Source organism: Dendronephthya gigantea, unplaced genomic scaffold (genome assembly GCF_004324835.1).
Source record: "Dendronephthya gigantea isolate DGI-Jeju-01 unplaced genomic scaffold, DenGig_1.0 000002F, whole genome shotgun sequence".
Classification (NCBI taxonomy): domain Eukaryota; kingdom Metazoa; phylum Cnidaria; class Anthozoa; order Malacalcyonacea; family Nephtheidae; genus Dendronephthya; species Dendronephthya gigantea.
Window position 1 is genome coordinate 2,773,958 of NW_021163012.1, and position 14,243 is coordinate 2,788,200.

Below are 14,243 nucleotides of genomic sequence, written 5' to 3' on the forward strand. Positions count from 1 at the left end.
CCTATAGAACATGACGAAGGAAAAGTATAGGAAGATGTTTATACAATGAAAGCTGTTATTTTCGATAAGCTAAAAGCGACTCCCCATGCAGGCGTTTTTACAAGGGAATACATATATGATATATGTACGTACACTCACACAAAGTTTCTAAATTGTTACATAATTAATTTTATGCCAGTAAAAACACACTAAAGGGCTGTTTACATGAGCCCGGTTAGGCGGTTACCCGAGATTCAACGAAGCGTGAGAGGACTTTGAGGTATTGACATAAGTCTGTATGAAACCAAACAAGCACATGTTATTGTTGTGGTGATTATACGACGTAAAAGCCTTAGCTAAATGACATTTATAACACGTTTATATAAAACCAGCGAATGAACAGTTGTATAGGGGCTAGAGTTGGGTTCTGTAGGCGATTTAGGGGCTGTTTACATGAGCCCGGTTACTCGAGAGATGAGATGATTTTGAGGTATTGAAATGAGCAGATAACATGATCCAGGCAGTGCGTGTGAGTACGTGCGTGTGAGTACGTGCGTGTGAGTACGTGCGTGTGAGTACGTGGGCGTGAGTATGTGAACGTAACGCACGTACACGAAACGCAACATTGGAAATCTGGCCAAACTGAGAAAGGGCCCTGGCCTGTTTGATCTAAGCCGTTCAACAAGTGAAATCTCTCCTTTTTCACGCCCTGATCACCCACTTTAATAAACGATATGTTTCATAGAACTGTCGAACAAGGTCGTCTAAATTGTCTTCAGGTTCCCACCCGGTTAATAGAGACATTTAGCGGTTTGCCGTACGTAGCCTGCTGTTGTTGCAAATTTGACATTTAGTTAGCGGTCATTGACCTATACCTTATGTTAGAACGATTCAGAATTGGCATCCAGTAAACAGTTTTGCTATTAAATTGCTGCTAGCTATTTCTAATGCTTTAATTTTTTTAAAATCAAATGTCGTTTACACATGGAAAAGTTGAAAAGAACGACCATTTTAATAACCGACTATCGACCTACGATACGATATCGTGGTAAACCGCCATATTGCAAATCGTGTTATTGTCTATTGAATAGTGGTAGCCGCTTTCTTAAAGAAAATCGGTAAACTCATTGAAACAAGCTAGAAAATTAACACAAAGAAGATTTGGATATCCAATATGTCTACTAGGAATGTTTATACGTGAAACGAGACACTATTGCGATGACAATTCGCTGAGGTAAATGAGCTACGTGGAAATACACCTCCAGCAGTGGAAAACTAGCCTGCGTGACTGAAACCCAAAAATGTTAACATGTTTCTTTTCTTAAACCAAAACATGTAATCATTGAAACACTATAGGATACAATCCTTACAACAAAACTGAACAATGGATGGTTATATGGACTCTTTCAACAATTTTGATATTGAGTATTGTGTTTAAGTCTCATGGCTCAGTTTAAATAATTATACTTTGTTAAATCCTTATTGTTGTTTTAAACTTCAATGCATTGTACATTTCCATAGAACTGAGTCAATATAGCTTTAGCTTATGCCTATGGCCTTATGCCTTATAGGTGAACAGTACTAGTATCGATATCGTATCGAAAATATCGATAGAAAAATATCGATATCGTATCGAATCATAAAATCCCAGTATCGCCCACCAGTACTGCGTGCAGCCCGACTTTAAACGTCAAAAGGCAAAATTTCAATGTCAAGCCGGTCTACGGTTGAAGAAAAAACGTCAAACTAAATGTCTCTAAAAAAATATTCGCGTGGCCGGATGAGGACATGGAAGCCTAGCACTTCTGTGAATAACGGGTTTTTTACGCTTAAAAATCTTGGGAAATGTTTGTTCCTGTTAAATAAAGCAGGGCTATCTGATTTTTATGTTGACACACCGCATGCAGAATCTCAAAGCGATAGAAACAAGACGCGCGATAGACCTTTGAACTAAATCTATATGTGTTAATATGTCTTACCGGTATGTTAATTAATATTCCGCTCCAGTCAAAGTAGATCGTATCGTGGTGTAAAATAACAAAAATGTGTCGACATAATATTTGCATTTCAAATATAAAGGAATTTGTCGTCAAATTGATTGGGCCGTTTAATTCGTATATGAGCGTCAATTCATACGACGATAATTATAGAATATCCCAAGACTGACTAAGCATTTAACGTTGGAAGAAGAAACAGGAAAATACTGGAAGGCTTTGCTCAATTTGTTGCGATTTGTATCGATGAGCTTTGGTGAGTAGCTACATAAATATTTCAAGTCTTTTTTTCTCTGCTACATAAGCGCACGGGTATCTAACATCATCTGAACCCAAGTATATTATCTGAGTCTGACTAACTCGATTGCCAATTTAATCGAGAGGATGGCACGTAATTATACGAATAAAATTACCCATCTCTTAGCGAAGAGACAGGTTATTTCCTATGGAAGTATAAAAGCTTATTTTCCTAGCTAGAATAAATACGAACATATGTCAAGATACACGGTCGACTTATTCGACGAAACGATCTCTCATATTCAATATCAATTACGTTATCCCAAGTAGATAAATTCGCGGACACAAAATTTAATCCTATTTGCAAATTGAGAGAGCTATCTGCGGTTTGTGTTTAAGTTACTGACCTGAAGGCCATGGTTTAGTAGTCAATTTTAGGTGGAATTCTATATGATACAAAGATCAATTATAAGATCTAAATAATCTGTTACTCCTTCCAAATCGTTGATATTCTATATAGAATTTAGAAATTTAGCAAATATTAGAAACTGATAATTCTAAACAGCTTTAAGACACCTCTGAATCACATCTTACTGCACTGTTCTTCGCTGTACATAAATTCGTACGATTAGTTTTGACTTAGTTTCAAGACGTTGCTGTAGTAACGTCGTAACAACTGTCCAAACTGCTTGCTTTGCAAATCGAGTTATGTTTGCATTTGAAGTTAACTCCAGGAACTTAGGGATTACAGAATTTGTGGGTTTTTTTTCCTGACAAAAACCCCCGCAAAAATGGAAAGAGCTTACGGCATTAATACTTGTTAGGCCGGCTTCTTTGAACCCGGAGATTTGCGTTCAGTTATCCACATGCTGAGGAAATGCTTCGAAATCTCCGTCGTATAGGTGGGTGAGAAATTCGTCCTATATCATTACAGTCGATCAAATTTCTCCGCATTTTTTCGATCGACTGCTTTCTCGAAAGTTTCCTTCTTGGCGAAATTAAAGTGAAGTCGGTGCATCGAATTGGAAATTATACCTCTATAACAAATCAATCTCAAGAGCGGAAAGGGGGATATTAAGGTATTGCATTTTATTTACCACGGTGGAAATTCTGACCGAGCTGTCAGGTCAAGATCGCTCCATTATGTGATGTTTAGGAACTCAGTTTAGTCTTGATGTCTCAAAGTGATAACTGATTGTGTATATAACCCAGGTGATGTTAATAATATTATGATAGTCAGTGCTACCCTTTTTTCAGTGCCACCGGGTATAAGCTGAAAAAATTGGCTCTGACCCAGTGAACTGTAATAAAACCTGGAACGCTATAACTGCTGTAGTTACCACTGTACTTAGTTGAAGCAAAAAAACTGAGTTTTTGACTCAGTTTTAACTCAGATTAGTTCTCTTAGGGCGAGTTAGTTTGCCCGAGAACGACAGCTCGGCCAAAATGATTGGCACTAATTTTGACTCAGTTCTAACTCAGACTAGTTCTCTTAGGGCAAGTTAGTTTGCCCGAGAACGACAGCTCGGCCAAAATGATTGGCACTAATTTTGACTCAGTTTTAACTCAGACTAGTTCTCTTAGGGCGAGTTAGTTTGCCCGAGAACGACAGCTCGTCCCAAATGATTGGCACTAATTTTGACTCAGTTCTAACTCAGACTAGTTTTCTTAGGGCAAGTTAGTTTGCCTGAGAACGACAGCTCGGCCAAAATGATTGGCACTAATGCATATACTATACATTAATCCTTCACTTTAGTTCTGATGCATGAAAGGGGAAACAATTAATCATTGTGAATGGCTCGAAAAAAATATTTACTTACCTGGGGGCGGTTGTTCGAAAGGCGTTTAGCTTAAGCGGTTGATAGGCCAACGTTTAAAAACATTCTCATATGTCTTGTGAACTACTGAGCCTACATCTTACGCATTAAATATATTCTTCCATTGAAAATAAGACAATTTACATCGAAATATTTCAATTCAGCTGTTAAATGGAAACACAATAAAAATAATTACCGAGAATTTGCAAGTTTTTCGGTAGCTATCTTTCCATTTTTTAAATATCTACCTTTCTTTCCGAAATCTTGAAAATTCCACACAGAAGAGTGATTTTCACTGGCTTCGTTTTAACGTATCGCCGAGCGTTTTAGGGCAAGTTTTCTCTTTCTCTCGTATTTCTCAACTCAAAACTCTCAGAAAAAAACATTTAGGGAAATATAGGAATGTGTGTGTTTATCACTGCCTACGGATCGCTAGTACCCAGGCCTGTTGCCTCCCCTGGACGCGTTGCATAATCCTTATTTGTAATTGAATACGACAGAATTCTCTTATCGATTCACTTCATCTTCTTCTCAAACTTGAGGTCAAACAATTATCTAAAACATTCAAGCTCTTATCGCTACGTGGCAAGACTGCTTAAAAGCGCAACAGTTTCACTCTGGCTCGAGAGATTAGCGAAAACTTCAAATCCGCTTTGTGATGTAGATGGTTAAGGACTCTTTGGGAACAAAAGGGTACGTATTTGATCAAATCATATCTCCAATGCTTTGTCAGCAAGTAAGAAATTGCTGGCACTCCACTATTATTATTTGCGAGTATCATGTTCCTCGCCAAAAGAAAACATTGAAAACGTTCAGCCATCTCTAGAACGTTCTAGTTGAATTCGCATGAAATCGAGTAAGGGTTTAGATTTGAGAATTCAGCTTCTTCCTTTCTCGTTGCCTGGTACAAGAAAAACTTCGCCCAAAGCAGTTCTCGCAAAGGCATCAGTTACCAAAGCACGGTGGTAGTCTCAACTGTGTGACACGCGCTTACCATTGTCATAATTATCACCCACGTTGATCCTTTTAGTCCATTTACCTTCAGGGCATAGGACGGGAGATGATTTATTACAGCTAGACATTTCCCGGAGAGTTATTCGTCTGAGTTGGAGTTAGGTCGTTGTTAGTCCTCGTTTGTAGTTGCCACTTGCTACTGGTTTACAACTTTACGGAGGTCTAGTACATGCCCTTTGACATTATCCGACCGAGGGTTGTATGTTTTGAGAGGGGTTTTCGTCGAAAGAACAACTTTTTCAGAAAGAAGCAGTCGAGAAAAGCATATCAAACACAAACTCTCATGCAGATAAAATCCCCATGCAGCGTTCAAAATATACATATGCAAGTTCAAACCGCTGATCTATAAACAAGTACTAGATGGTGCAATTGTTTAGCGCATAATAACTCTACGTTGCACAATCACAGTGCTATCAGGTTTTCTATTATGTTCAGATATTTATCATATTACCATTAATACTAATGCATGACCTACATTTCCCATCTCGTCTCTCGCGAGCATCAATGCCTCTATCCCCGTCACACAAGAAATGTACTCCGCTATCCTTATATAATGTACCCCGCTATCCTCATATAATGTACCCCGCTATCCTCATATAATGTACCCCGCTATCCTCATATGTACATAGCTTATTCGTATCTACAAGGGCATGTTTGTGTCATAGATACTAAAGCAAGGATGTTATCTGGAATGCCAATAACACCTGAATATAATAAAATCTTATCTTGGGCGTATGCAGTATCTATTCACTTCAAGGAACTCTTTAATTAACTGAACTCGCACCTGTATTTGATTTGTAATCGCGATAAAAGAGATGATAAACAAAAATTAATAAAAAAGACAGTTCTGAATAGTGTTCACGATTGTTATAATTAAAAAGCAAGCGTCTATGCCTGTTCGTATTTTATTTGGTCCAATTCTATCAGTGCAGAACCAATTCACTTGACCTGATGGATGTTTTATATTTGCAATGTATATGGACAGCAAATCAACTAGCCCGAATACAGACCTACAAATCCAACCAAAGCCAATGCAGTACTGCTTTATCAATAACAGACTACATTCCATTCGTCAGAAGTGAATTGGATCTGACAAAGTTAGATCGTGTAAACAGGTCTTTAGGTTTCAAAACTAATAATGGAATGAGAGTCAAATATCGTTTATTATGAAATCGATCAAGTGTGTTTACAGGTTTCTGCCTGAACCAAACTATCTTTTAAATAAATCAAATGTTGATAGTTTCCTAGGAGAGCGAAGACAGACACAACGTATTTAAGTTTCAAATTATTTACAAGTAAAACAGTCGAAATGCATTACCCAATCCGAAGGGATAACTTTGAAAAATCTTTGGAATAGCTTAAAGTCGAACAAGGCTAAGTTGCTTAAAAATATTCAAAGATTCATCTAGTATGAATTTTCGTTTTCACCACAAGATGATAAGAATTGAGATGAATTGTGATGAAAGACGACTTTGATTAAATATTTGTTGTATTTAACTATCCTTTTTTTAAAAATTTTTAAAATTTATCCATCTCACAATCGTCCGAATTCCCACAAGGTTACTACAAGAGGAAATCAAATTATGGTGTTTACCTTAAACAGGATAGCTTTATCCGTTTAAGTTTTCTCTCAACACTTGAACTCAGTAATCTTTTTACGAATAATTCGTCCAAAGTTTGAGGTACGTCAAGTATCTCGGTATTTTGCATATCTGTGATATTCAGGAGAATCGAAAGATGTGCAGGACATTGCCTTTAGAAAGTCAAGAAACTCGATTTTTATCGGTTGTGACCAGTAAACTGGTATAAAACCTGGAACGCTAACTTGACCACCGTCTTTGAAGCCAAATTTCAAGATAGTTTTTTGAGTTTTTGAACATTTGAGACGGACGTAAAAAGTGATTATCTACGAATGTCTAGAACTATGTAAAATACAAATTGAACGAGAAACAGAGCCCAAAACTCAGTTTTTTGTATCTATCTTTGGCTTCAACTAAGTATAACGCTGAACTATAAGAGTTAGCATTGGATGTTACCTACAGTATATGTCATTTTGGGGGGCCAAAAAGGCGAAATAAATAGCTTTAATTTTGCACTAAATTTGACGTCTGGTAATATTTCTTTTGGAGCGAATTTATTGCGTTTTAGTTTAATCTTCACAAATATGCAAAGTCCCAAACACTACATGTATACTTTAAGCGATTATCCTTCACGTGTCGATAGACTATAATAGCTTAATATGTTTTGGCATTTCACTCGTTATCTTTTCACATCTTTGGACAAAAACAGCAATGTTCAGGTGATGATGTAACCTTTGACCAAAAGAAAATTCCCAGATTAATGAGCGTCTTTGATAAATGTTGTATTCTCGACTGTACCTCCCACGGTGAGCGCGGTGTGGCGGAGTCTGGTCACAAACTACTGAACTATATAGATATGGATGATATCTTAGCCTGACCTCGGCTCTGGACGGAAGAGTTTAGAACTGATAGAGCTATCCATTATAAATAAAGTTAGTTTAGTTTAGGTTTCCTCCTGTAGGAACACTGGATCAATAAGAGATGATCCTTACTGGACCTCTATAGGAAGAACAGTTTAGAACTGATAGAGCTATCCATTATAAATAAAGTTAGTTTAGTTTAGGTTTCCTCCTGTAGTAATACTGGATCAAGAAGAGATGATCCTTACTGCACCTCTAGGAAGAACAGTTTAGAACTGATAGAGCTATCCAGTATAAATAAAGTTGGTTTAGTTTAGGTTTCCTCCTGTAGTAACACATGATCAATAAGAGATGATCCTTACTGGATCTCTAGGAAGAACAGTTTAGAACTGATAGAGCTATCCAGTATAAATAAAGTTAGTTTAGTTTAGGTTTCCTCCTGTAGTAACACTGGATTTGATTTTGTATCCTATAAGATATGATCCTATGAACCCAATTCGACTCAATCATAATCATTTGTCGTTCAGTTCTCGCTCAAGCCCTGAGCCTCAAGTACACACGCCAAAATTCCTCTTAATTAGTAACCAATTTCCTTATCAAAACAACCCAGCGTATATCAGTCCTAACCAATTTCCGTCATACGAGGCAACGTGTTTACAATGACTAGCTTCTGCCCACGCTTTTGAGATCATTGCGGATTGATTCGATCTCTTTATATGTGTCGAAAATTCCTGGGAACAACGATAAGAACAAAGCCTTTTATCTGATGTCACTGGGATTAAAACGCAGAAATGCCTGAATGCCTTCGTCTCCCGATTCGTCTATTAGCTCACGGACCTAATCGGGTTCTTTAAACGTCGGGCCTTAAATCGGGATCCATTAGTTACCAAGTTTCATATATTTTATCCTGAACATTAGCTGATTAGCAAAAAATCTCTGATTACGCTAATGGCTCGATAAGCTCTGTCAAAAAGCGATTGTAATCGCTGTACCAGTGGGAAGAACAGCTTGGAATTCATGTTAACTATCCATTAACCCGTAGGACCCATATGAAACAGTTTCGAACCCAAAGAGTATGAATAAAGTTAGTTTATTTTAGGTTTCCTTCTGTAGTAACACTGGATCAATAAGAGATGATCCTTACTGGACCTCTAGGAAGAACAGTTTAGAAATAATACAAATAAAGTACCAATAAAACTAACTAGTATCAATGAAGTTAGTTCACTTTAAGCTTTAACACTGAGTGCATCAACTTTAACATACGTTTTATTTTACCCACTCACTCCCACTATCCTTATTTAATAAGGTGACCTATCCATCAGAGAGTTCGTCATAATAGTGCTTACAAAGTAAAAGCTTTAAGTAGGATTAAAGAGTCCTCACGAGATGAATGATTTTCTTGTGAAACGCGTTATATACGTGATATTCTAGTATCTCCCTTTATTACAGATCGTCTGCCTGATTGCGAGGAGCAAAAGAAGACATGAAAGTCTTGCGAGATTGTCTGCTGATCCTGATCCACGTAAAAGCTATTGCCGTGTACACGAAAGGAACCACAGGTAGGTGTCGAATCGAGAAATCGTAAGCATCGCCGTGAGCGCTTCATGTGAAACGACATACGGTGTGTAGTATGGAGAGATTTAAACGAGTATTTATAAACAAACGTCTCTTCGAACTTTAGATTCATGCTTTGATTATACATAATGTACTATGCATGTTATACTTTTGTAAATATACAATCAATGTACATTTTTAAATGTGAAACTCTTACGTCTGTCCAAGGGTTATTATCTTCATTTAAGACTAGTAGAAATGCGGATATTATGCTAATGTTCCCACAAGATAGCGTTTGTCACAGACGATACTGTGAGATGTACCACATAAGAACCGAGTAAGATGCCAAAACTATACTTTTGAATTAGTTTAATACAACAGAAGATTCGCGGAATCAAATGTACACGTATATCTTGCTTGAATGACTTCACGAAACCATGTGTCATGTGCTTTAATTAACCCAGTTAATCTAACATAATCTATGTCTCAAAAGTTGACAGTAAACGGGTATTTTAAAAATCGTCAAACAACATTAGTCACTACGAACACAGGCGAACAAATTCATATCTATTTCTAGCATCTAACAACGCTTCAGTCATCATTAGAGAGGTTGTTTTAACTTTTAACACAATAAATTATGGAGTCATTGAGCAATATGATAATGTAATAATGTAATAATTACACATTATTAGCGTACTAAAATTACTGCATGTTGATTGGCTGAGAGGACTACAATTATTTCATTAATTTTACTGCGGTATAATGAACAAGGAGGAATTTCGTTTTGAACTAATTCGCATTTACATTTTTCAGGCAGAGCCAATCAGAATTCCTAAATTTTAATACTTCATGTAAAATGGCAAATGATGTAACTTTTTACCGGAAGTAGTCAAGATTTATGCATTCTGATTGGCTTACTGGAAATGTAAACGAATTTGCTGATTGGTGTAAAACGAAATCCTCTCTTGTTAGTACAAAGCGCATACTAAAATTCCACCATTATTAAATATCTACTTTGTGCTTCGTAATATGTCAGATCATATTGAAATAGCAAATGTAGTGACTGCAATGGTATGTTTACCATCCTTATAAATAGATGTAATAAAGACATGTAGTATTGATCGCTATTAATGCGGCATACTTTATATTCTCTTCTTACAAAAAATATTAGCCCTACATTGGTAGCTTACAAATATAATATTTGCTATTTTTCAGGTTTTTTTTTTGAAATTTTTGTTATTTTTTTGAAGTGTTATTATTTGTGTTAGTTTGTTATTTTTTGTTTATTTTAATTATTAAATTTATTGAGAGGACAATGTATTCATTATCCTTAAATCCTAAAGCTAAATCTGAGTAATCCTCATAATCTTTGAGATCAAATAGCCTGTAATCCTCTACAAAATATACAAATAAACCTAAATCCTAAATCCCTAACGGGGCCTCGTTAAGTTTGAGTTATTTTCTTACTTGCAGTTCCGGGTCATGAAGGAACGTCCTTCTTAATGGGGTTTCTCGAAATGGACAACGACAAGGGGATATCGAGGATCTGCGTGACCTCGGGTGAACCATCGCTAATAACCATAAAAATCCCGTACCTAAGCAGAAATATCACAACGCGCGTCACTCCCGGAGTTACGACAAAAATCGACTTGCCCACGACAATACGCATGCGTGGACTATCTCGCGAGGACAAAGGCATCTTGATTGCTAGCGACAACACGATATCCGTATACGCGACAAACGCGCGGGCCAAATCGCGAGATGCTTACGTCATTTTCCCGACCTCCGCGCTAGGCACCGAATACGTGGTGACAACATATGAACCGATAAACAAAGCCCTTGTCGGCATTATAGCCCTACGAGATAATACCCTGATTCAAATTAAGCTACGTCTAGAGGGAAGTATCACGTACAAGGGTAAAGTGTTTACAAATGGGGATATACTGAGGATATTTTTGAATAAACAACAAACATTCCAGCTTCAACATAAACGAGATCTTACAGGTACGTTTGTGGTCTCCTCAGGACCTGTAGTGGTAATAGGGGGTAATATACGCACCAAGGTCCCAACGACTGTAAGCGGTCTCTCGCACCTCGCTACCCAGCTGGTACCAGTCTCCAAATGGGGCACGCGGTTCATGACGTCACCAATAGCAGGGCGAAAACGAGACGGGGACCTCCTCAAGATCGTTGCGGCCTTTGATAATACAACCGTGTCGGTACACGGTGAACAGAACTTCACCCTGAACGCAGGGGGGTGGCGTTTGCTCAACGTTGGTCATAGTGAGACCAGGTACATTGTTTTCACCGAGCCCGCGATGCTCCTGCAGTACAATAGGGGATCTTCAGGGAGAATCCACTCAGAGCCATTCTCCCTGATGGTCCCCCCTATTGCGCAATATGCAAAGGACTTCAACTTGCCGATTCCAGTGGATCTTAAGAGACCACCGTTTGTCAACTATCTAAGCTTCATAGTGAAGACCTCGGAAGTAAGGTATGTTGTTTTTGACAGGGGATATTGCAATGGAAACCTGACACAGGTTCCAATACCAAGCACCAACTACAGCGTATACTGGTGCCCGCTTCGTACAATAAACGTGTCGAAGACGATCTCAATAAGCAATGCTTCGAAAGGAGGAGGGATTGCTCCGTACATCGTCGGCCACACAGACAAAGACGGTTATGGCTACTTGGGAGGAATGGAAATGAGGGATGTGAATTGTCGTCGTCTCTTCCCGGAGGGGATAACGACGGATAACAGTTGTGATTGGGGGATGTATAGGAACACTGTTAATATCACTAGCTGTGATCCCAATTTATCCATAGCTCAAATTCCTATACCCAAAAGTGAATACTTGAAAGATTGCGAGATTAAAACCAGCACTCTTAAGGAAAACTGCGAGAGAAAGGTTATTAGAACTTGGAGATTGAACTCATCTATAGTAGCAAAACAAGAAATAAGATGGAAGAAACTAAAACCTATGCTCGTATTTTCAACATTCATTCGTATCAATACATCTGATCTGTCTGCGTTGGAGGGCGATGTGCGCAACATGTCACGACTGTGTCCTGGGGATAGATTGGATTTCAATGACACCACGCGTGTCCGGGGGAATGGGACGAAGTTGGTAAAAAGACTGTGGATAATACGAGAGGAATGTGGACGAATTACAACAGCCAGACAAAGTATCATAGGTAGGAATTATTGCGGCTCACGGGTGTGTTTTCACGCCCTGTAGCTAAAAATTGAATGTTCCAATATATCGTTTTGTGAATGTCTTTTACCTTTTAAATTCAATTTAGGGATCACAGCCTTTATTTTGGTTTCCTCCTGCAGTAACACTAGATCAATAACAACCTCTAAGAAAAATTCCTGTAGTAATTAATTCTAGATTAATAAGAGATGATCCTTACTGGAGCTCTAGGAAGAACAGTTTAGAACTGATAGAGCTATTCAGTATAAATAAAGTTAGTTTAGTTTAAGTTTCCTTCTGTAGTAACACTGGATCAATAAGAGATGATCCTTACTGGACCTCTAGGAGGAACAGTTTAGAACTGCTAGAGATATCAATTACAAAAAATTTAGGTTTCCCTGTTGTAAATCTGGTTAAATACAATGCTGTTCATTTTCTCTTATATCAAGTACCTGCCACTGACGATGTTCAATGCGAAGAACATAAATCAAGCGTGTCGCTGGCCCTGATTCTAAGTCTATCACTGGGAATCTTTTTACTCGTGTTGGTAATAGTATGCATCTTTATGTAAGTATATCAAATCAGGGGAATATTGTTGTCCTAAATCCTAATATTATAACTGTAATGAGGCATATCACCCTGAAGGGAGGTTTACTAGCACTGAGATCCAGACAGACTGGTATTGAGTGCAACAGCCAGTAAGACTAGTCAGACTGGTATTGGTACAACAGTCAGTAAGACTAGTCAGACTGGTATTGATTGCAACAGTCAGTAAGACTAGTATTGGTTGCAACAGTCAGTAAGACTAGTCAGACTGGTATTGATTGCAACAGTCAGTAAGACTAGTATTGATTGCAACAGTCAGTAAGATTAGTCAGACTGGTATTAGTAGCAACAGTCAGTAGGGAGGTTAAGATCGACTTCCGCTACGAGTACCGATACCAATATTCAGTCATGCGCATGCGCAGACTTAACAATCGTCCAAAATGTGATAACACCGGAAATCGCGAGTACCGTTTTGGGGCTGAAAATGGAAGTGGATAGGTAGGCGAAGTACCGAATTATATTTACTGTATTATTGCATTTCCTGCAGTTTTTTCTAATAATATTATTTAGTTTTTAGTTGTGTAATGTTTCTGCTTTGTTTGTTGAGATTAAGGATTGTGATTAAAGTTTTTGATGTGAATATAGCCGCTATACTCCGCCGTGTTTATTTACTTCTTACGGAAGTCACAATCTTAACGCTTTAAAGTTTCCGCGCTGCCAAACAGTAATACGTCATGTATTTTTGTATCGGTACTGGTAGTGGAAGTAGATCTTAACCTCCCTATTAAGACTAGTGAGACTGCGATGTTTCACAGCGGTCTTTCACAACAAAGTCTTGCCTCGGGTTTGATGTACATATTAAAGTCCTGCGTCAGCGAGGCGTCTTTTTAATCACCGACTCTCATTATCGTTCTTTTAGCACAAAAAGACGGAAGACAGACGCACCCATTAATATCTACCTATCTTTGCAGAGCGTGGAAGAAACATGTGTCGAGAACGCTAACAATATCCACGCAACCAGCTCGTCAGACCGTTGTCAAGGAGACCGCGGCAAGTGACGAAGACTTTTACATAAGGAATAATGCAAACAGCATTGAGAACGGCGCTTATACGGAGATAAACGGCAACGCAAACCACATTACATACAAAAGAGACAAAGAGTCTTCACTCTTTTGTCCACGGAATATGGAAGAACATCCGTCACGCCGGAGCTAGGGGCTCGTGAAAACGATGTAGAACGCCCGGGGTTCTATGCTGCTCTTTGTTGAAGCGACCGAGCTTTTGGAAAGTTACCGAGATCGGGAATACAAAGCGGTTAATTGACAGCTGAGGACCGGCATTATATGAAAAAAACTATGGAAGATCGTAAAACATTTAGTTAAAATGCTGTTTTCAAATGTAGACTAATTGACGAAGCTGATTAGAAGAGTTTTAAGGGGAGGTAGTAAAAATGAAACTATACAACCCG

The 14,243-nt window shown here is 38.2% G+C and overlaps 1 protein-coding gene across 4 annotated transcripts; it reads left to right on the forward strand.

The window, feature by feature from the left end:
- The first annotated feature begins 2,120 nt into the window (after positions 1-2,120).
- On the forward strand, positions 2,121-14,234 carry LOC114536440. Of its 4 annotated transcripts, none has more exons than XM_028557811.1 (5): positions 2,121-2,229; positions 8,931-9,040; positions 10,509-12,230; positions 12,679-12,796; positions 13,747-14,234. In XM_028557811.1, the coding sequence occupies exons 2-5, from the start codon at positions 8,965-8,967 to the stop codon at positions 13,988-13,990; spliced, it is 2,160 nt and encodes a 719-aa protein (XP_028413612.1). In that variant the 5' UTR covers positions 2,121-2,229; positions 8,931-8,964; the 3' UTR covers positions 13,991-14,234. The 4 variants fall into 4 exon arrangements, with proteins under 4 accessions (XP_028413612.1, XP_028413604.1, XP_028413624.1 ...); XM_028557803.1 differs by lacking the exon at positions 2,121-2,229 and adding an exon at positions 4,528-4,720; XM_028557823.1 differs by lacking the exon at positions 2,121-2,229 and adding an exon at positions 4,528-4,720 and having other exon boundaries at positions 13,695-13,922.
- Positions 14,235-14,243: the final 9 nt, after the last annotated feature.